Source organism: Rhinopithecus roxellana, chromosome 5 (genome assembly GCF_007565055.1).
Source record: "Rhinopithecus roxellana isolate Shanxi Qingling chromosome 5, ASM756505v1, whole genome shotgun sequence".
Taxonomy (NCBI): domain Eukaryota; kingdom Metazoa; phylum Chordata; class Mammalia; order Primates; family Cercopithecidae; genus Rhinopithecus; species Rhinopithecus roxellana.
Genome location: NC_044553.1, coordinates 81,750,585 through 81,775,050, shown reverse-complemented (window position 1 = coordinate 81,775,050; position 24,466 = coordinate 81,750,585). Strand labels below are relative to the sequence as shown.

Below are 24,466 nucleotides of genomic sequence, written 5' to 3'. Positions count from 1 at the left end.
CCCAACCTCTTGTGCTTCCCGGGTAAGGCATCTCCCCACCCTGCTTCTGCTTGTCCTCAGTGGGCTGTACCCACTGTCTAACCAGTCCCAATGAGATGAGCCAGGTACCTCAGTTGGAAATGCAAAAATCACCTCCTTTCTGCCTTGATCTTGCTGGGAGCTGCAGACTGGAGCTGTTCCTGTTCGCCCATCTTGCCATCCACCTGTTTCTGGTTATTGAAGTTCATTGAGATTCTTGAATCTGTAGGTACATAATTTTTTTCAGATTTGGAGACTTTTCATGATTTAAAAAAAAATCTATTAAATGCTTTATTAATAAAAACACACACAAACTATAAAGGACTAAGAAATATAAATATCTGTGTCATAAGCAAACATTCAGGATCAACAGAATGATCAAAGGAGACTGCAACAAATTGGATTCCTACAGTGGAGAGGGCATCTTCACTGGTGAGGGGGGACCCCAGCTGTAACAGCTTTTCCAGTTCTCTCTCCCATCCAGAACCACAAGAGGCACGCCATTCAAGGGGAGGTGTCCATTCCGGTGCTCCTCAGGCAGGTCAAAATTCTCAAAATCTATAGGATTAAAAGGAGAGCATTTTTCTACTTCTGGATAGGTGTCATCAAGGCAGGAATAGAGGTGGTTTTAGCTTTAACAGTCTTCTCAGTCACAAGGCCCGGACCCCAGCTTCAGCCCATCCTTAGGAGCCACACAGGTGCCTGGTTCTCTATTTTCCTTATCAACAAGGATCAGAGTAGTTATTCTGGATTACTCCAATACTCTCCCTCCACCATTATTAAAAATAGTTTTTTTCTGTTTTCCTCTCCCCTTTTTGCAGGAACTCCAATTATGTTTATATTAGGCTGCTTGATTGTCCTACAGCTCCCTGATGCCCCATTTATTTTCAATCTTTTTTCTCTCTGTATTTCATTTTGCATAGTTTCTATTGCTAACTTTTTGAGATCATTTATCTTTTCTTCTGAATTAATATACCAATAATCCCATTCAGTATATTTTTTGTCTTAGACATTGCTTCATTTTGTATCTCTAGAAGTTTGGTTTGGGTCCTTTCTACAAATCTTCCATGTCTCATTCAACATGCTCAGTCATTCCTCTGCCTTCTTAAGCTTATGGAATATAGTTAAAATAGTTGTTTTAATATCCTTGTGGGTTAAGCCTAACATCTGTGTCAGTTGTGGGTCAGTTTTGATTGAGTGGTTAATTGATTGTTTTTCTTATTATGGATCCTATTTGCCTGCTACTTACATGCCTGTCAATATTTTATTAGATGTCATTCTTTTGAATTTTACCCTCAAGGGTGCTGGATATTTCTGTATTCCTGTAAATAATTCTTGAACTTCATTTTGTGACACAGTTAAGTTCTTTGGGGACAGTTTGATCCTTTCAGGACTTGCTTTGGAGGGATCAGAGCAGCTGTTAGTCTGGGGCTAATTCTTCCCCATGACCAAGACAATGCCATCCTGAGTGTTCTAGCCAGTCCCAAGGTTTTCTGCTATTCCTTTCTATTCCGTTGGGATGATTCTTTTCTCAGCCTAGGGTCCTCTCTGCGTGTGCCAATCAGCACTCTGCTGCAGATCTCTGAGTTCCCTCACCTCCCTCTCTCAGTAGCTCTCTCTAGCACTCGGCCCTGTGAGCTCCAGCTGACTCAGAGGCCTCCGGCTCAATTTGTGCTCCCCTTTCTTGTGGTCTGGAAGCTTTCTAGGTAATAAGCTCGGTCAGTTGTAGGGATACCGCATTTGTTTCCTGTCTCTCAGGGACCAGTGTCCAGTGTCTGAAAACTGTTGTGTCATGTATTCTGCCCAGTTCTTTGGCTGTTTCAGGTAGGGGGGTAGATATGGTCTCTATTGAATCATCTTGGCTGAGGTAAATCTGAACTGAATTAAAAAAAAATTTTCTCATCACAGAAACAATACATTTTTAATCTAGAAAGTTGACAGGGGAAGGGAGGTAGAGAAGAAGAAAAAAAGAGTGAAGATCACCTATCATTTTATCACCCATTGTAACTACCTTTAGTTTTTTTTTTTTTTATATACGACTTCAAGTCTACACCCACTCTCTTATATTTTTCTTTTGTATTTCTTTAAACTAGTGCTCTCATACTCTTTATTTGCTGTTTTGTAACCTGGACCCAAAATTTTTTTCAAAATGCCTACTTGATGAAACTAGAGTATGTGCTGTAAGAGGTAATATGTCTTTAGAAACAATCTAATTGGCAAGCAACTAGGACATCTCTAACACAGTCGCCATTAACTAAATTATCAAGTTCGTGATAATTAACCTATCAATAGTAAGTTAATATCTTAGACCGTTCCCCTATTGTGTTTATAAGTTAATGGTTTATAAAGCCAAAAATAAATACCATTGGCAAAGTTAGAATAATTAAGCTAATTATTAGCCTGTATCATTGATTCTTCACCTTTAGCATGGATTAGAATCACCTGGAGAGTGATTGCTAGACTCCATCTCCAGAATTTGATATCAGAGATCTGGAGTGGCCAGAGATTTGCATTTCTAACAAGTTTCCAGGTGATGTTGTTACTGTTGGTCTTAAGACTATACTTTGAGAAGCACTGCTCTGGATTGTTTTTTGGTAACTGAGATGCTACCAAGATTTTCTTTAGTATTATGTAAGGTAATCAGTGATTATTATTTCGGCTTTCTTAGAGGGAGAAACAGGACAGTTACCAGCTTCTTTCAACTGTAAAGTATGTAATTGTTAAAAAATAAAAAGGTTGAGGAGAAACAATATTTGTGAATATCAACTTGATTTTCTTTACTATGTTTATAGTCACTAATAGGCTAACTCATCTGCCACTAATTGCCTGCTTGTCAAGTTATGTCAAAAATAAGTAGTTAAGAAAAAAAAGAAAAGAAAAAAAATAAGTAGCTAATAGATAGAAATATTGTATTTTCAGGAGAGGGTAATATCAATAATCCCAGTAAGTACTTTGAAATCCTTAGCTAAAATCCTAACATTTTATAATAGAGTCAGTTTTTTTTGTTTTAATTATGTTCCATTATTATGAAATTTTATATTTTATTTAAGGATTCCAAAGAAACTCCCCATACACATTCATGCTTCATTTCATACAGTTTTATTAAGTTTATTTTGAGGAGATAGAAATTATGTACTTTTTAAATTCTTTATCATTTCTCTGTATTAATTAGATTTATGATTTGTTAAATACTTATATGCCTTTCTGATAACAAATTTTTTTTGTTTTTTAAAGCCACTGGATGTGGACAAAGATTCATCCCTGGTGACTCTCTGTTATGGACTCTGTGTACTGGGACGGAGAGCTTTGGGGACTGCATCCCATCATATGTCCAGGTAAAGAAGGCATTTCTGTTCTGAGGAAGAGAGTATGGGAAGCTGTATTACCTAAATCTGAAATCATTTTTCATGGAAGCATGTATTCTATGCTAATTTATTGTAAAGTCTTTTCAGATTTTGTATTTCTATACATCATCTTCTTGAACATAGTTGAGCTGTCCTAACTGGTTAACAGAACTGGTTTTTAAAATTCACACATGTGTGGGTAGCCACTGATAATGAGAATATAATGAATTAAAGACATTTTAAAATATAACCACCCATGAATTTTGATTGGCCTCCTCCTGTTTACATCTATTTTTCTAACAAATTCATTCATTTCTATTTTCCCATATTTCCTTGCAGTCTTTGTCTAGGCTATTTATACTTCTAATATAGTAATAGATTTGGAGACTCTAAATCTAAACTGAATTTCCTAACATATACATCCAAATGAATCAGAATTTCACATATTTTGAATTTTTTTCTGTGATAACTACATGTTTTCCATTAAGCTTTTCTTAATTTATTTTAACTTTACTTTAACCAAATCTGTAGGCTCTTTGCCTGTTGTTTATTTTCGTGGACTCACTATTAGAATGGTTCATAAATAAGGGTCCTAGGTCGGACAGGCCCTATCTCTTGTGATTCTGGTTCAGGGTTCTGACATTAGTTCCTGGAATCTGTATTTTCAAAACACTCCCAGGTGATTCTGATGCACAGGCAGATGTAAGAATCAATGTCATGGAAGACCTTTGTCAAAACATGTGAACTTTTATCTCCAATCTTAACAGTAATTTAGAGTCATTCCTCTATGGATTGCATGCCCTATTTAAAGGAGATTTCCGTATTTCTTCAATTCGAGATGAATGGATCTTTGCTGACATGGAATTGCTAAGAAAAGTAGTAGTCCCTGGGATCCGTATGTCCATTAAACTCCATCAGGTAAGAAGATGAGATTTTTCTAGTTCATTACTGGTGTTTACTGATCCTTCTTCACATGATTTCAGTATTAGTCCGTTCTTATGCCGCTGTAAGGAATACCCGAAACTGGGTGATTTATAAAGGAAAGAGGTTTAATTGACTCACAGTTCCACGGGGGTGGGGAGGCCTCATGAAACTAACAGTCATGGCGGAAGGGGAGGCAAACACATCCTTCTTCATATGGTGGCAACAAGGAGAAGTGCCAAGCAAAAGGGGGAAAAACCCCTCATAAAACCATCAGATCTCATGAGAACTCACTCACTATCATGAGAGCAGCAGCATGGGGTAACTGCTCCCATGATTCAATTACCTCCCACTGGTTCCCTTCCAGGACATGTGGGGATTATGGGAACTACAATTCGAGATGAGATTTGGGTGAGGACACAACCAAAGCATATCAGCTTCCAAATTATGTGTCTTAGGAACTTTTTGAGAAATATTCTGATCTGAATAAAAGAAAAATGTGATTTCATGACAAGATACATTAAATCTTTAAAACCTGAATCTATGTTTCTAATAGTAAATTTGAATATTAACATTAGAGAGTGACTGATATAGGCATGAAATAAGTAAAGGTCCTTGGCCCCCATAATACTTATTTTGACTTCCTATCATTGTAATTCCTGCCTGTTCCCTGTATGAATATTAGCCAACTCTAAATGTAGTGTAGTAAACTTCAGGAGTGTTACAAGTACTGCTGTTACTGAAGGATGAATTTCATTCCATGTGTTTTATAGAATAATAGGTGGTTAGGACAGACTTAGGCTTAGCTAAATATCTTAATAGGGTAATGACATTAAAGTGAGGCCCCACAATGCATTTCTAAAGCCCTAGATGGTTGCAAGAATATATTGTGAAATTAAGTACTGGCACTTGTTCCTCCATTCCACTAGACGGTAGTTATCAGATCTGATGATAAGAGACTTCGTGATAAGACTCATTAAAGTGTATCTGCAGTGCTCAAATATAATTGAATATTTTGCCCCCAAATAAAATGTAACTTACTTTTCAAGTCATTATAGTATAAAGTGTGGGAATTAAATTAAAAACCTCACATTCTTTAGGAACATTACTAATAAGGAACACATTATTTGAAAATCTCTTTGAAAAATGGAATACTATTTGAGGATGATGCCCCAGGGAAATACTAATTTGGGATCAAATAGAATTGTCCATCTTCAGACTAGTTTTAGAGTTTTGAGACAAAATTCAATGCATTTCACAAGAAGGTAATTCAGATTAAAATGTTTTTAAAACTTAGACATTTCTGGAAATGTACGAAGTATGTATTTGCTTTATAAGAAATACTCTCTTTTATATAACATAATTTTCTAATAGCTTCTGACAAACTTCTTCAATTAATTCTAAATGTTATGACAGATACTTGATCTCAATTTGTCTAAGATGAAACTGAGCACAGAATTTAAAGCCTCTGATGCCTTGGGTGCCTACCCCTAGTCTCTCCTTAGAGGATTCTCTTGCCTGTTGCTGCCAGGTCTCTTTCCTTAAATATTCCTTTGGCTGTGGCATTATTGCTGATATCAGTGATTCTTTACTTTATCTTCTGGCCCAACACACTTGGATATAGCACACTCCCATCATTAGCCAGTACTGACAACATTTATAAACAGGGAGGTGAGAATGTAGAATTGGAACCCAGGAACCATGGAGGGATGAGGGGAGGAGAGGAAGTGGAGAATGTAATGCTACCTGGAGAAGTTCCTTAATTCTGGTATACCTTCTGGGAGGGTGGAGATTGACCTATAAGGTCACAAACAACAGCCATTTATTGATCATCACTTTGAGCAAGACATTAGGTTGTCTATGAGGATCTCTCAGGCGGGAAAATCTAGATGTGTAAATCAGTACTGGTCATTGCCAAAGTTCATGTGCTCATGAAAATCCATAAAAGTGAACAATAGGCTCATATACTAAAAGAAAGGATATATGCATCTACCTTACAACCCAACAATTCTACTTCTAGATGTTTACACAAGAGAACTAAAGTACAATTGATTCTTGAACAACACTGGTTTGAACTGCATAGCTACATTTATACATAGATTTTTTTTCAGTAAATGTACTGGAAACTTTTTTGGAAATTTACAACACTTTGAAAAAGATGAACTACAAAGCCTAGAATTATCAATAAAATAAGACAAACATAGGTATGTCATGAATGCATAAAATACACATAGATACTAGTTTATTTTATTATTTGCTACCATAAAACACACAGAAATCTATTATAGAAAGTTAAAATTTATCAAAACTTACAAAAACACAGACTATACGTGGCACCATCTGCAGTTGAAAGAAATGTAAACAAACATAAAGATGCAGTATTAAATCATAACTACATAAAGTTAACTGTGGTACATATTAATATTATACCACTACAGTAATGTCATAGTCACCTTCTGTTGCTTTTGCAGTGAGCTCAAATGTTGGGAATGTGCTTAAAACGCCGTGTGGCACTGATCATCTCTGTGTGAGCAGTTCGCCTTTCCAGTAAATTGTGTATTTCAATAAAAAGAGCTCACTTGCAGTTCTCCTGTATTTCTCATTGTGTTTAGTGCAGTACCATAAACCTTAAATAACACCATGGGATCCATACAGAGTGCCACTAGTGAGGATGAAAGGGCCCCCATGAAACAGAAAAGTCACGACATTAAAAGTAAAGGTTGAGTTGCTTGATATGTGCCATAGATTGAGGTCTGCAACTGTGGTTGCCCACCATTCCAAGGTAAGTGAATCCATCTTAAGGACCAGTGTGGAAAAAAAAATTTGTGAAGCTTCCACTGTTAACTACACCAGCAGGTGGAAAACCTTGCACATTTTACAAAATACGTTTGCATCTTATGTTGAAAATAGAGCTTTTATGTTGGATACAGGATTTCTATAAGAAAGGCATACCTATAAACACTAATATGATTCAAGAAAAAGTGAAGTCATTATATGGCGACTTAAAGCATAGGGAAGGTGAAGGATTTAAAGCTGGAAAATTTAATGCCAGCAAAGGATGGCTTGATAATTTTAGAAAGAACTTTGGCTTTAAAAATGTCAAGATAACAGGAGAAGCAGCTTCTGCCAACCAAGAGGCAGCAGACGAGTTCCAGATGCCATTAAGAAAATCATTGAGGGAAAAGGATATCTGCCTGAACAGATCTTTAATGCAGGTGCAAGTGCCCTATTCTGCAGTGGGGGTTGGGGGTGGGGAAGCCACAAAGTACACTTTTTAGTAAGGAAGAGCACCAAGCACCAAAATTTAAGGCAGGAATGAGTAAGCTAAGTTTACTGTTTTGTGCAAATGCAGAGAGGGGTTTATGATCAGGTCTTTACCTATAAAGCCGCTGACTCCTAAGCCTTGAAGGGAAAAGATAAGCACCAACTGCTATTTTGATTGTACAACAAGAAGGCCTAGACAAAGAGAACTCTTCCTGGTTTGGTTCCACCAATGCTTTGTCCCTGAAGTCAGGAAGTACCTTGCCAGTAAAGGACCTTCTTTTAAAGTTCTTTTGGTATTGGACAGTGCCTGTGGCCACCCAGAACCCCATGAGTTCAACACTGAGGGTGCGGAGGTGGTCTGCTTGCCTCCAAACAACTTCTCTAATTCAGCCTCCAGATCAGGTTATAATAAAGACCTTTAAGGCTCATTACACATAGTACTCGCTATGGAAGAGAACCCTGATAGAACATCATGAAAGTCTAGAAAGATTACACCATTGAAGATGCCATTGCTGTTATCGAAAAAGCCATGGAAGCTATCAAACACAAAATAATACATTTCTGCTGGAGAAAACTGTGTGCCCCAGATGTTGTACATGACTTCATAGGATTTATGACAGAGCCAATCAAGGAAGTCATGAAAGAGATTGTTGATATGGCAAATAAAAGGTAGGGGATGAAGGATTACAAGGTGTGGCTCTTGGAGAGATTCAAGAGGTATTAAGTACCACACTAGAAGTATTAACAGAAGATGACTTTATGGAGATGAATGCTTCCAAGCCAGCACCAGATGATGAGGACGACGAGGAAGCAGTGCCAGAAAACAAGTTGACTTTACATAGTCTGGCAGAGTGATTCGGATTATTCAAGACTGATTTTGACTTCTTTTACAGCATGGACCCTTCTGTGATGTGGACACTAAAACTAAAGCAAAAGGTAGAATAAGAATTGGTACTATATAGAAACATTTTTAAAGAAATGAAAAAGGAAAAATGTCAGAAACGTATAATGTTTTTTGGTAGTTACACCAAGGGTGCCTGCTTCTCTTCCCTCTCCTTCCACCTCCTCCACCTTTGCCACCTCTGAGACTGCAAGACCAACCCCTCCTGTTCCTCCTTCTCAGCCTATTCCAAATGTGAGATGACAAAGATGAAGACCTTTATGATGATCCACTTCTACTTAATGAACAGTAAATGTATTTTCTCTTCCTTATGATTTTCTTAATAACATTTTCTTTTCTCTAGCTTACATTATTGTAAGAATACAGTATATGATATGTGTAAAATGCAAACTATGTGTTAATTGACTATGTTATTGGTAAGGCTTCCAGTCAACAGTGAGGTATTTGTAGTTAACATTTTTTGGAGTCAAAGGTTATACATGGATTTTAGAGTGCATAGGGATAGGCACCCCAACCCCTGCATTGTTCCAGGGTCAACTGTATATGTCTACACAAAGACTTAAACACAAATGTTTATAGTGTTTTTATTCATAATAACCTCCAACTGGAAACTACTCAAATGTCCATCAGCATACAGGCATACAAATTATGGTATATCCACACAACAGAATATTACTCAGCAATAAAAAGAAACTAATAACAAACAGCAGATCAGTGGTTACTTGGAGTTTAGAAAGTGAATGCCAGAGGCAGGAAGGAACTTTTTGAGGTGATGGAAATGCTCTATAACTAGATTGCAGCAGTGGTTACCTGGGTATGCACATTTGTCAAGATGCATCTAACTGTACACTTAAAATGGGTGCATTTTGTTGTAAATTGTATTTCAATTTGACTTTTAAGAAGATTCTGTTTCCGGAGAGCTGAAAATATAAAATTTCTATTAACCTTTGCCTTTCAGACATAGTCTTTGATGATGTACTTTTAGTACTTCATAGGTGTCTTTGAACTTTTTTCTTTATAGTTTTTTCCCCACCCTCTCCAACCTTATGTATTACATGTGCTTACTTTTTGGTAATTACAACTGTTATGGTATGCTGGACGTGATGCCTCACGCCTATAATCCCAGCACCGTTGGGAGGCCAAGGTGGGAGGATCTCTAGAGTCCAGGAGTTTGAGACCAGCCTGGTCAACATAGCGGGACTGCGTCTCTGCAAAAAAGAAACAGAAATATTAGCCAGGCAAGGTATCGCATGCCGTTAGTCCCAGCTACTTGGGAGGCTGAGATGGGAGATCACTTGAGTTCAAGAGTTTGAGGTTACAGTGAGCTATGATTGCATCACTGCACTCCAGCCTGAGCAACAGAGCAATGCCTAGTCGCTAGAAAAAAAACTCCAAGAAGAAAATGTTATGATCTGTACAGTATTTACTATTGTATAGTGTCCTACATGTACACAGTACTTTCATATGCATTAAATCACCACAACCCAGAAAGTTATTTTAATCCCAATTTTGCAGAAGAAGATTAACCAAAACTCAGATTAAGCAAATTCCTTTTTTCATCTGTTCTCTTTCTTGTCCTCTAATTGCTTTTGTAAAATATATTTCCTCCTTAATTATTTTCCTTTATTAGCACTCTTTGAGGATTACATAGTTGTTAGAACTAAAATAAACCAATCAAAATCCACATGAGTTTACATATGATATGTGCTAAAAATTTTACAGTCTATGATATCCTTGAGGACAGGAATAATTTCTTATTAATCTTTATGTTCTCCTTGCTTGGGACAGTGGACTGTAAATGTTTAATGAATGAGTTTCATTGCTCTAAAAATGTGTATCCTGTGCATCTGCTTATAACATCTTAAGTATATTTCTAAAATTCTTCTGAAAACTTTTACCAGTAAAACTGATAACGTCTCTTGAATATTCTTAAAAAGTAAACATTGCTCAATAATAAACATCTTTCCATCACTCCATATTATTGTACAGTATCCCCAAGAAGCAATCACTGCCAGTAATTTGATGTATCTTTTCTGATTTCTTCTAAGCACATACATTTTCGTCTATGTGTGTGATATGCTCCTTTTTAAAAATGTAATTTTGCTATGCAAATTAATTGTAACATGCTATTTTTTTCATTTAATATGACATAGACATCTTTCCAAATCACCACATACAGAGGCACCTCACAGTTTTCAGTGTACGTAGAACTTTACATATTTATTCAACCATTTTAAAGCCAGTAAAGAGATATTTAAACAAGATGAAACATTTTCCACTTTGGGCATGCCTGATAATTTCCAGCATTTTGTTCATTTTCTTAAGAATATGATTATTGGCCAGGCATAGTAGCTTATGCCTGTAATCCCAGCACTTTGGGAGGCCGAGGCAGGAGGGGGATCACTTGCTCAGGTGTTTGAGATCACCCTGGGCAACATAGAAAGACTCTGTTTCTACAAAAAAATTTTAAAAAATTAGCTGGGCTGGGTACAGTGGCTCATGCCTATAATCCCAACACTTTGGGAGGCCAAGGTGGGTGGATCACGAGGTCAGGAGATCGAGACCATCCCAGCCAACAAGGTGAAACGCCATCTCTACTAAAAATACAATAATTAGCTGGGCGTGGCGGTGTGTGCCTGTAATCCCAGCTACTTGGGAGACTGAGGCAGGAGAATCACTTGAACCTAGGAGGCTGCCGTGAGCTGAGATTGTGCCACTAAACTCCAGCCTGGAGACAGAGCTAGACTCTGTCTCAAAAGAAAAAAAAAAAAAAATGAGTTGGGCATGGGGGCGTGTGCCTGTACTTAGGAGGTTAAGGTGAGAGGATTGCTTGAGCAAAGGAGGTCAAGGTTGCAGTGAGCTATGATCACGCCTCTACACTACAGCCAGGGTGACAAAGTGAGATCCTGTCTCCAAAAAAAAAATAGAAAAAAATGTTATTGCTTATGTCTGGTCTTTTATTTTTCATTCAAGTAATTGTAAAAATACTACTCTACAAAGATGGCATTCCTTTCCTAGTACAACTATTTGCTAAAAGGTAGTACATCATATGACATCTGACTGTCTGCTTGTATAGGAAAATATGAACTCAGTATTTAAAATAAAAATTAGGAGAGTTGGTGTATGATATACAGAAGTTAAGAACTGCTTATCAGTATATTATGAATGCTATGTTAGATCAAGTGGTCTAAAAACAGGTTAGAGTCCAAGATTGTTGTGCAAGAGATTAATTGAGGGGTGCACTCGAGAAATGTTTGTAAAGAAGTGTTAGAAGTGGGATAGCAAAAGGGAAGCAGCTCAGCAAAATGTGTTTTAGCTGAATTCTAGCCTTAGCTGGATTCTAGAAGAAACTCTGGAGTTAGCAGTATCTCCAAAAGTTAGGCTGTGTACTTCCTTACTTCTCACCCCATACAGAGAAGGATGTACCCCTCCCCAACCCCGACACCGGTGTTTCCTACCCAGGTAGCTCCATTAGCTAAAGGCAATTCCTAGAAGAGAGGAACCTTCTAAGAATTATCCTAATTTGCTTAGGATAATGGCCTCTGTCCACATCCATATTACTGCAAAGGGAAGTGACTTATATCTTTTTTATGGCTGCATAGTAGTCCATGGTGTATATGTACCTTATTTCCGCTATCAGATTTACCATTGATGAGGACCTAGGTTGATTCTGCATCTTTGCTATTGTGGATAGTGTTGCAATGAACATAAGAGTGTATGTGTATTTTTGGTAGAACAATTTATTTTCTTTTGGATTTATACCCAGTAACGGGATTGCTGGGTCAAATGGTAGTTATGTTTCTTTGAGAAGTCTCCAGCTGCGTTCCACAGTGACTGAACTAACTTGCATTTCAACAGTGTATAAGCATTCCCTTTTCTCCTCAGCTTTGCCAGCCTCTCTTGTTTTTTGACTTTTTAATAATAGTCTTTCTGACTGGTGTGAGATGGTGGTTTTGATTTGCATTTCTTTGATGATTCATGTTGTTGAGCATTTTTTTCACATTTGTTTGCTGCTTGTATGTCTTATTTTGAGAAGTATCTGTTCTTGTCTTTTGCCCACTTTTTAATGGGGTTGTTTTTTGCTTATTGAATTAAGTTCCTTATAGATTCTGGGCATTAGACCTTTGTTGGATGCATAGTTTGTGAATAGTTTCTCCCATCCTGTAGGTTGTCGGTTTAGTCTGTTGACAGCTTGTTTTCCTGTGCAGAAGCTCTTCAGTTTAATTAAGTCTCACTTGTCAGTTTTTGGTTTTGTTGCACTTGCTTTTAGGACTTAGTCATAAATTATTTCCCAAAGCTGATGTCCAACATGGTGTTTTCTAGATTGTCTTCTAGGATTCTTATATTTTAAGGTCTTACATTTAAATCTTTAATCCATTCCGTCTTGTGTTAATATTTGTATATGGTAAAAGGTAGGAGTCTAGTTTCATTGTTCTGCATGTGGCTAGCCAGCTACCCTAGCACCGTTTATTGAATAGGGAGTCCTTTCTCTGTTGCGTATTTTTTCACAACTTTGTTGAAGCTCAGATGGCTGTGGGTGTACAGCTTTATTTCTGGGTTCTTCATTCTGTTCCATTGGTCTGTGTGTCTGTCTTTTACCAGTACGGTGCTATTTTGGTCACCGTAGCCTTATAATTTGAATTCAGGTAATGTGATACCTCTGGCTTTGTTCTTTTTACTTATAATTGTTTTGACTGTTCAGGCTTCTTTTTTGGTTCTATATAATTTTAGAAGCTTTTTCTAATTCTGTGAAAAATTACGTTGGTAGCTTGATAGGAGTGGCATTAAAGCTGTAGATTGCCTTGGGCAGTATGGCCATTTTAACAGTATTGATTCATCCAGTCCATAAGCATGGAATGTTTTTCCATTTGTGTCACATCTGATTTCCTTCAGCACTGTTTTGTAGTTCTCTTTGTAGAGATCTTTCACCTCCTTGGTTAGATGTATTCGTGTGTGTGTGTGTGTGTGTGTGTGTGTGTGTGAATGCATTGTAGATGGGATTGCATTATTGATTTGGTTCTCGGCTTGAATATTATTGATTAATAGAAATGCTACTGATTTTAGTACACTGATTTTGTATGCTGAAACTTGATTGAAGTCAACAGTTCCAGGTTCTCGGCTTGAATATTATTGATTAATAGAAATGCTGCTGATTTTAGTACACTGATGTTGTATGCTGAAACTTGATTGAAGTCATTTATCAGTTCCAGGAGCCTTTTGGCAGAGTCTTCTCACTTCTGTAGGTATAGAATCATATCAGCAGCAAAGAGAGATACTTTGACTTATTTTCCGATTTGGTTGCCTTTTTTTTTGCCCCCTGTCTGATTGCTATGGGTAGGACTTCTGGTACTGTGTTGAATAGGAGTGGTGAGAGTGGACATCCTTGTTTTGTTCTGGTTCTCAAGGGAGATGCTTCCAGCTTTTGCCCATTCAATATGATGGCTGTAGGTTTGTCATAGATGCTGCATCCTGGAGATTTTGGCATGTTGTATCTCTGTTTTCATTTATTTCAAAGAATTTTTTAAATTTCTGCTTTAACTTCATTTTTTTACGCAAAAGTCATTCACAAGAAAGTTGTTTAATTCCCATGTAATTGTGTGGTTTTGAGAGATCTTCTTGGTATTGATTTCTGTTTTTATTCCACTGTGGTCCAAGAGTATGATTACTTTTATTTTGATTTTTTAAATTCATTGAAACTTGCTTTATGGCCAGGCATGTGGTCAGTCATAGGGTATGTTCTGTGTGCAGATAAAAATAATGTGTAGTCTGTGGTTGATGGGTGGAGTATTCTGTAGATTTCTATTAGATTCAGTTGGCCAAGTGTCAAATTTAAGTCCAGAATTTCTCTGTTAGTTTTTTGCCTTAATGATCTAACACTGTCAGTGGGGTATTGAAGTCCCCTGCTATTACTATTGTGGCTAAGTCTTTTTGTAGGCCGAGAAAACCTTGTTTTATGAATCTGGGTGCTTCAATGTTGGGTGCATATATATGTAAGATAGTTATATCTTCTTGTTAAATTGAACCCTCTGTCATTATGTAATGACCTTTTGTGTTCATTTTTACTGTTGTTAAAATCTGTTTTATCTGATGTAGGAATAGTGACCCCTGCTCTTTTGTTTTGTTTGTTTGCATGACAAATCTTTCTCCACCCCTTTACTTTGCGCCTGTGAGTGTCATTGCATGTGAGATGGGTCTCTTGAAGACACCAGACAAATGGATCTTTTTTTTTTAAATCCACCTTGCAACTCTGTGTCTTTTAAGTGGGGTGTTTAGACCATTTACATTCAAGGTTAATATTGATACGTGAGGTTTTGATCCTATCATGAAGTTGTTAGCTAGTTACTTCATAGTTGTACTGTGTGGTTGCTTTATAGGGTCTGTGGGCTGTGTTCTTAAGTGTGTTTTTGTGGTAGCAGGTATTATTTGTTTCCATGTTTGGAGCTCCCTTAAGGATCTCTCGTAAGGCTGGTCAAGTGGTAACAAATTTCCTTAGCACTTGTTTGTCTGGAAAAGATTTTATTTCTCCTTCAGTTATGAAGCTTAGTTTGGCAGGATATGAAATTCTTGGTTGAAATTTCTTTAAGAATGCTGAAAACAGGCCCCAATCTCCTCTGGCTTATAGAGTTTCTTCTGAGAAGTTTACTATTAACCTGATGGCGTTCCCTTTGTATGTGATCTGATCTTTAAGAATTTTTCTTTAGTGTTGACCTTGGACACCCTGGTGACTGTATGCCTGGTTATATTCATTTTGTATAGTATCTCACAGCTGTTCTCAGATTTCTTGTACCTGGATGTCTACCTTTCTAGCAAGATTAGAGAAATGCTCTTGAGTTATTCCCTCAAACATGTTTTTCAGGTTGTTTACTTTTCCACCTCCTCTCTCAGGAATATCATTAATTGGTAAGTTTGGTTGCTTTACATAATCCCATATTCCTCAAAGACTCTGTTCATTTCTTTTATTCTTTTTTCTTTATTTTGTCTGACTGAGTTATCCCAGAATACCAGTCTTCAAGGTCCAAAATCTTCTGCCTGGCATTTACTAACTTCCTAAACTTAGGAAGCAATTAAGCATCTTTTTTTTTTTTTTTTTTTTTTTTTTTTTATTATACTTTAAGTTCTAGGGTTCAATTAAGCATCTTTAAGCTTCAGTTTTTAAACATCGAAAATGCAGGTATTATCAACTCAACCTACTTGACAAGATTGTGGTAAGATTCCAGTGAAATAGTGTAGAACATTTTATGTTGTGAAGCATTATTTATGTGTACAGTATTATCTCACATATCTCAACCCCCCCAGCTAACAGGCTCTATCCTTAAGATAGATCTCTTACTCTCCCTCTTCTCCTTTCACATAGGACAAATTCTGGTCAGTTGACTTGAGTGCAAATGGATTACTTTACCTGGATACAGAAATTTGTCAACCTCCCAACTATAAATACGAAAGCAGCCTATAATATTTACATTTCTTTAATATACCATTTCAAAACTGCAGATTTATGTTATGGTTATTTCAGTATATGTCCTGTCCCTGTTAATGTGTGGGTTTTATAACAGGGAGATACATTTCGTATCTTCTTTGTTTCATCTATGCTGCCTGCCATAGAGTCTTGTACATGGTAAATACTGAATAACTATCAAATGAATGAGTAGTTATTAAGACCAAGAGGCTTTTCAGAGAAAACTTTACCAACTTCTCTAGGACTAGGACCCCAGATCTGTGCTCAAAGCTCATAGATTGGAGCTGTATCTTAACTAGGTGAGAGGCAGGATAAAGTAGTATATTAGAACCCATTTTAGAGATATGACTTTATACAAAAAATACCTAGTTAAAAAGAAACACAATATAGAGACCTTTTATATAGTTTTAGCCTTCCTTGGCTAATAGTGATGTAATCCTTCAACAGAAAAAAAAACATGAGCAAAGATATGAAAAACCAACTTGAAAGAGAAAAACAAAACACATAAAAACCAGAAATGATATTTTTTCATCTAGAACTTAGAGGGTTGGATTGAGGAATTTACCAAAATATTATAGCAGTAATGAGCTAATTCCTAACCCAGTTATGATTGAGAATTTATAATTTATCTCTAATATTAACATGTGTTGAAGTATTCATATTAAACTAGTTTTTAAGAACTTTCACTTAGTAACTGTAGAAGTTATCCGTTCTCTTATTTTCCTTTAAAAATTTATATGTTTTTTTTTTGTATTTAGGATCATTTTACTTCTCCAGATGAATATGATGACCCTACTGTGCTGTATGAAGCCATAGTATCTCATGAGAAAAACCTCGTAATAGCCCATGAAGGGGACCCTGCGTGGCGGAGTGCAGTACTTGCCAACTCTCCCTCCTTGCTTGCTCTGCGGCATGTCATGGATGATGGCACCAATGAGTATAAAATCATCATGCTTAACAGACGCTACCTGAGCTTCAGGGTCATTAAAGTAAGTGTTTGAGGTATTTATTTGTGTCCAGAAATTAAAAGTTGAATAACTTGATTTGAACTTTTATTTTTTATTTTTATTTTTTTTTAAGACAGAATCTCACTTTGTGGCCCAGGCTGGAATGCAGTGGCATGATCATGACTAACTGCAGGCTCTTGACCTCCCTTGGCTCAGGTGATCCTCCACCTCAGCCTATCGAGAAGCTGGGACTACAGGCATGCACCACCATGTTCAGCTAATTTTTGTGTTTTTTGTAGAGATGAGGTTTTGCCATGTTGCCCAGGCTGGTCTCACACTTCTGGGCTCAAGTGATCCACCTGACTCAGCCTCCCAAAGCTGTACAATTACAGGTGTGAGCCACCGCACCCAGCCTTTATGTAAACTTTTAAAAAGTGATTTAAAGTTTTTTCACAGAAAATAAATCTAATAACCATATTACATTAGTCTTTCTTGTTTATGACCACTTGATTTGACTTATTTTTTTCAGTACTTTATTCTGTCCTCTGAAAGTTTCTCATGTGCCATAAAGCCTTCACATTTTTGGTTATTTCAGTTTTCACAGTCTTTTATCCATTAAATGGCAGGTCTTGTATCTTTTATATATGCAATTTGAGTAGCATTTCTTTTTAAAAAGTCAGCACTATATTGCTAATGTAATATGATTCCTAGGTTGCAAAATGATAGCATACCATGTACTTAATAGAGATCCGAAGTTAAATAGTTCATTCTAACTTTTCCTTGTTTGTTTTTTTTAAACATCTCAGGGCTTTAAGACATTTAATTTCTGAAATTTTGATAGTTTATAGTTATTTATTTTTTAAATTTACATTAATCAACCCACAAATGTCATAAACATTGTTTCAACTCTAAATATTATCTCTCATTTCTATAAAAGATATCTATTGTCCTATTTATCAGTGCTCTGCCAATTTAAAAAACTAAATTGACTTCATTTTACTTGATACTTTAAAGGCAGAGCATGAAGAAAGAGCTCTGTAGATACTTATTATTTAGCAATCTGCTAATGACAAAGGGAAATTGATTACCTCCTATTTAAACGTCACCTACTTATATTTGTTCCCTGCTTTTCACAACTGGTTATCATAATGTCTTTTGTATTCCTCCCATTTCTGCTCTTCTGTTTCTGTGAATTTTATTCTTGGCCCCTTAACCTAATTCCCTTGTGTTCTGGTTTTCAGGTGAATAAGGAATGTGTCCGAGGTCTTTGGGCAGGGCAACAGCAGGAGCTTGTTTTTCTGCGTAACCGTAACCCAGAGAGAGGTAGCATCCAAAATGCAAAGCAAGCCCTGAGAAACATGATAAACTCATCCTGTGATCAACCTATTGGCTACCCAATCTTTGTCTCACCCCTGACAACTTCTTACTCTGACAGCCACGAACAGCTTAAAGACATTCTTGGGGGTCCTATCAGCTTGGGAAATATCAGGAACTTCATAGTGTCAACCTGGCACAGGTGAGCCAAGGGGTTGCATTATGCAGTGCTGGTGTATTCCTGACCCTGTTAATCTAGGCAGTGTGCATCACCTGGGAAGCTTGTAGAAAAAGGTACAGATGCCATGGTACAATATGAACCCATTATTTCTGAACTTCAAGAAGTAGAATCTGAGCATTCTTACCTTCAGAATCTTATTAGGTAAATATGATGTATAACTGTGGTTTAAGAACCATTGCTCTGTTACTTGGTAGAATCTTGGAAAATTCCCTTTATTTGTTTAATTTTTTTTAACTTTCTATTGTATATTGCCACTATTAGAATATTTGGATATTTGTTCTATACAAACGGGAAATTAAGAGAAAAACATAACATGCAAGTTGATTACTTTTTCTGATTTACCGTTCTGTTCCAACACTAGGGGGAGCACTCTGTACACATTGAGACTTGATGGCAATGCAGAGATACTACTGCCTTTTTAACAATACATTCTCACTCAGATCTGAAATCTACAGTGTTTTCAGATATTCACATGATGTTTTTTCTCTGTCTTTTGTCTAGTAAATTATGATGTCTGGTATAGGAACATCATAGTTTGGATGATGAAGAAATATTGCAGAACATAAGCGTTGTTCAGATTCTTAAATATAGCTTAAGAAAACTAAATCTGGCAGTTAAATTAGCAAACTCTCAAATGTTCAATCCCTGCCCAAACAGAAGGCACAATATAAGCCAGGGGAGTGTTCAAAGAAATTTTCTTTCCAAAAAAGATCTAATATGCTGGAATTACCTTAAAGAGATTCTTTCCCCCTAAGACAAATGCCATAGAGATGGAGTGCCCAATTGTCCTTGTTTGCTTAATCACTCTCCATTTTTTAAAAATAGGAAAAAATGATTTCAGCACCTCTCTTCAAGTGCAGTATATTAACAGTATAAATGAATTAGGTTTTCAGGGGTTACATACTTCAGAGTCACTGAACAGACATTGGCACTGGTAAGAATTCTGTTTCCAGGCCTGGCGCAGTGGCTCACGCCTGTAATCCCAGCACTTTGGGAGGCTGAGGCGGGCAGATCACAAGGTCAAGAGATCGAGACCATCCTGGCTAACATGATGAAATACCATCTCTATTAAAAATACAAAAATTAGCTGGGCGTGGTAGCGGGCACCTCTAGTTCCAGCTACTCGGGAGGCTGAGGCAGGAGAATCGTTTGAACTGGGAGGTGGAGGTTGCAGTGAGCCGAGATTGCACCACTGCACTCCAGCCTGGTGACAGAGCAAGACTCCGTCCGTCCCCCCCCAAAAAAAAAAAATTCCATTTTCAGCTATGATCTTAATGGTACAACTGAGTTATATACAGTTCTTTATTATGGTGCAGGACAGATAATAGAGTTTATAAAAGATTTGAGGCAGTGAATATGATGGGTATAGTTCTTAATTAAGCCATTCTTTGAAAACGTAATGAGTTTTTTTGTTCCTAATATTGATTGCACCATAAAGACTTTAAAAGGTGAACATTAGTAGCATTAGCAGTTCAGAATAGCTGGAAAAAGAATAAAATACCCATTTTGAAGTGATCTTGGGATAATGGTTCCTACTTTGGTATTTGTTCCTAGGCTTAGGAAAGGTTGCGGAGCTGGATGTAACAGTGGTGGCAATATTGAAGATTCTGATACTGGAGGCGGGACTTCCTGCACTGGTAACAATGCAACTACTGCCAATGATCCCCACAGCAACGTGTCCCAGGGAAGCACTGGAAATCCTGGGCAGGGATCAGGAACTGGACTCCATCCACCTGTCATATCTTATCCTCCAACACTAGGTAATATGAAACAAATTTATATGTCTAATGTTAGCTTCTTAGCCATACAGGCTGGTTAGTATATATATGTGATCTACTTGGAAATTCAGAAATAGAATTTTTTTTTTGAGATGGAGTCTTGCTCTGGTGCCCAGCTGGAGTGCAGTGGCACAATCTCGGCCCGCTGCAAGCTCTGCCTCCTAGGTTCACGCCATTCTCCTGCCTCAGCCTCCCGAGTAGCTTGAACTACAGGCGCCCGCTACCATGCCCAGCTAATTTTTTGAATTTTAATAGAGACAGGGTTTCACCGTGTTAGCCAGGATGGTCTCGATCTCCTGATCTCGTGATCCGCCCGCTTCGGCCTCCCAAAGTGCTGGGATTACAGGCATGAGCCACCACGCCCGGCCCAGAAATAGAATTTTTTTTATTCCAAGTTGTACATTATTCCATTTGTTCATACTATTTTATATATATAAAAATATGTATTTATTTGTATATGTACTTTTAAAATGATAATTCAATGTAAACATTTTAGTATATTAAGGATTCTTTGAAAATATAATTTTTATTTTTATTTTTTGAGACGGAGTCTCACTCTGTTGCCCAGGCTGGAGTGCAGTGGTACGATCTCGGCTCACTGCAGGCTCCGCCTCCTGGGTTCACACCATTCTCCTGCCTCAGCCTCCTGAGTAGCTGGGCCTACAGGTGCATGCCAGGCCTACATGTGCATGCCACCACACCCAGCTAATTTTTTTTTTTTTTTGTATTTTTAGTAGAGACGGGGTTTCAACATGTTAGCCAGAATAGTCTCGGTCTCCTGACCTTGTGATCTGCCCGCCTTGGCCTCCCAAAGTACTGAGATTACAGGCATGAGCCACCACGCCCAGCTGAAAATATAATTTTTAAAAGCTAACAATATTTAACTATTATAATTAACTTCTCCCCTGTTGGACAATGACTTGGTTTTTCTTCTAACATAATGTTGTAATAATCTTTGTATATAAGTCTTTGTAATCATTTATTATTTTCATAGGTCAGAGACTTTAAAAATGAAATCACTAGGCCAAAGCTTATGAGAATAAGACTCTTGATATATAATGCCAAAAATCTTTCCAGAAAGGTTTTGTTTTGTTTTTAACCATATGGAGACCGCTGAGACCTTATTCCTTCTGCACACCAGGTGGATTGTAGATCTCATGTCAAAGGGCAATTAATAAAAGCATACTTTGAGGGCCTAGGGACAGGGACAGTTTTCTTAATTAGCACATAAAAAGTACTAATGACAAAATAAATGATTAGTAAGTTTGAAGATTGTCAATTCCTGCCTCTGCTCTTGCTTTCTCCAGGCTTGCTCCAGGGTGGCTGGAGAAGGGGTGGTCTTTAATTTTATTCTTTTAATTTGCATTACTCTGATACCTAAGAATGGAAGTTTTTAATGAATTTATCAGCAGCTCCTCTTTCTAAAGTGCCTAGTTACATCTTTTGCCTATTTTTCTATTTGGTTACCTTTTTCTTATTGATTTGTGTTTTATATTCTGGATTTGAGCTCTTTCAGTTTTCTGTACCACAAATATCTTTTCCCATGCTGTCCCTTGTCTTTTCATTCTCCTACTGTGAAGAGTTACTTGCCTTCTTCTGATGAGAAGTCCTTAATTTTAGTGAAAACAACTTACTAATCATTTATTTTGTCGTTAGTACTTTTTATGTCCTAATTAAGAAAATTTTCCCTGTCCCTAGGCCCTCAAAGTATGCTTTTATTAATTTCCCGTTGACATGAGATCTGCAATACACCTGGTGTGCAGAAGGAATAAGGTCTCAACTGTCTCCATATGGCTGGGCAGTTGATCCCGACTGCCCCCCTGACTGCTTCACATGAATCAGATAAAGTTCTAAGACATTTACTTAAATTTAAAGACATTTATTAAATTTAAATATATATTCCAATGGGATTCAAGTGAAGGGACCTGTTAGATCAACATTTTGGATGTTCTTTTTTTGCTTCTGAGTGAAAACCTAAAACTTTCAGTGTTCTTTAAATGTACTTTTTGTTCTTACCTTGATGAGCTCTTTTTCTTTTCAGGTAAAAAGTACATGTAACTATGTTTTCAATGTAATTAATTTTACATTACTCTTATGAGTCAAGAAAAAGACAAGTCTGAAGAATCATATCAAGCCACTTGAAAAAGGCAGAAGAACCTGCTTTTCAGTGCCACTGATCATTCCTATTTAGTAGTGCATGGTATTCACTGTCTCTCTATAGGCAGTGTAGCTTTTCCTTGGTAGAAGTTGAAAGGGCAGTAATACTATACTTTGAAAAATAGTAGTTATAGAGCTTGCCACATAGTAGGGCCTTAATAAATATTTCTCTTTTTTAGTTGGCAAAAATTATATATATTTATGGTATACAACATCATGTTTTGATATGTGAATATATTGTGAAATGATTAAATTAAGCTAGTTAACATATCCATCACTTCATATACTTATTTCTTTGTGGTAAGAACATTTTAGAGCTACTCAGCAATTTTGAAGCATACAACACATTATTATTAACTCTAGTCCCCAGGCTGTACAGTAGACCTCCAGAGCTTGTTCCTCTTGACTTACTGGAATTTTGATCCTTTGATCAACACCTCCTCTTCCCCAGCCCCTGGCAACCACCATTCTGCTCTCTGCTTCTGTGAGTTTGGGTTTTTCAGATTCCACAAGTGAGATAATGCAGTATTTCTTAGTAAATCCTTCTGACCTTCTCATTTCTGTGAGATATTTCATTTCTGATATATTATGGAAGTATTCTTGTTCTTTTAAAATATTTCTGTGAAACATATTTTAGGATTTATTCCAACCTTAAGTCCTGATATTTGCTGTAAAATATTTAATTATTAATTATGTCTTTCGTATGCCCCAGAATTTGAACTTTAAAAAACTTTAGCAAATAAAAAATATATTACAAAAACCACAGAAGAAAACAGATCTCAGATACATATTTCTTTTCTTAACTTTAAAAGTTTTAGGCATAAACATTAAATTCTATCAATTCACCAATTAATTGCTTAGGGGAAAAAGTCTTAGAAGCTGCAAAAAAGTATTGTGTCTGAGTCATTCTACTTTGAGTGAGTGCTGCTGTTTCTCTTCCTAGGCACTAGCCACAGCTCTCACTCTGTGCAATTGGGCCTGGTCAGGCAGTCTCCTGCCCGGGCCTCAGTAGCCAGCCAGTCTTCCTACTGCTACAGCAGCCGGCATTCATCCCTCCGGATGTCCACCACTGGGTTTGTGCCTTGTCGGCGCTCTTCCACTAGTCAGATATCGCTTCGAAACTTGCCATCATCCATCCAATCCCGACTGTCGATGGTGAACCAAATGGAACCCTCAGGTCAGAGCGGCCTGGCCTGTGTGCAACACGGCCTCCCTTCCTCCAGCAGCTCCAGCCAAAGCATCCCAGCCTGCAAACATCACACTCTCGTGGGCTTTCTTGCAACAGAGGGAGGTCAGAGCAGTGCCACTGATGCACAGCCAGGCAACACCTTAAGTCCTGCCAATAATTCACACGCCAGAAAGGGAGAAGTGATTTACAGAGTCCAAGTAAGTAAGCCCAGAGGTGGTCTTGTGCTGTTTTTGTTGCTTATTTGTTTTTATTTCTTATTTGTTGAATGAAGGACTCTTGTGAAAACACACCTTATCTCACTTTGTCTCAAGACTAGAATATTTTTGAATGTTGGGGAAAAATTGCTTCAAACTTAAAAGCTGAAAGCAAATGGTTTTTGTGGTGGTGATACATGTTCCTTGTTCAGCCATTGTCACATGGCCATTGCAGAGACTGAAAAGAATTCAAGAGGTAGCTCTTAAGACTTTTTTTTTATTTCATTATAGGAATTTAAAAAATAACTTGAGACACAGAGTCCTGTGAAAAACATTTTGTTTGAGATTATGTAATTTTTCATCATCAAGAAAAAAAAAGAATTGGAAATGTTTTTATTTACCATGTAGATTGTAGATCCCAGTCAAATTCTGGAAGGGATCAACCTATCTAAAAGGAAAGAGCTACAGTGGCCTGATGAAGGACTTCGGTTAAAAGCTGGGAGAAATAGCTGGAAAGACTGGAGTCCGCAGGAGGGCATGGAAGGCCATGTAAGTTCTTTTACAAGCTAGCAGTCTCGGGCTCTGCCTTTTTTGAAGTCCGCCTCACTTGAATGCATGGTTTTAGCTGATTTATACTTATGTATAATTTTCAGACAAAATTGCTACTACTAATCCTAGGTAGGGGTAAGAGTTGGTGAGTATATTCCAGGTCTCCAGCACTAACTTCTTGTTTTATTCTAAA

At 37.3% G+C, this 24,466-nt stretch overlaps 1 protein-coding gene across 9 annotated transcripts in view; it reads left to right on the top strand.

Annotated features, from left to right (window-relative positions):
- PCNX1 (pecanex 1) overlaps nucleotides 1-24,466 on the top strand; it is a 223,015-nt gene that overhangs the window by 190,016 nt on the left and 8,533 nt on the right. For all 9 annotated transcript variants that reach the window (XM_030930409.1, XM_010360621.2, XM_010360624.2 and 6 more), the window contains 7 exons: nucleotides 3,253-3,353; nucleotides 4,130-4,280; nucleotides 16,663-16,893; nucleotides 18,093-18,367; nucleotides 19,961-20,166; nucleotides 23,285-23,727; nucleotides 24,133-24,273. In XM_030930409.1, coding sequence (XP_030786269.1) covers nucleotides 3,253-3,353; nucleotides 4,130-4,280; nucleotides 16,663-16,893; nucleotides 18,093-18,367; nucleotides 19,961-20,166; nucleotides 23,285-23,727; nucleotides 24,133-24,273 — 1,548 coding nt within the window. The remainder of the gene's footprint in view (nucleotides 1-3,252; nucleotides 3,354-4,129; nucleotides 4,281-16,662; nucleotides 16,894-18,092; nucleotides 18,368-19,960; nucleotides 20,167-23,284; nucleotides 23,728-24,132; nucleotides 24,274-24,466) is intronic.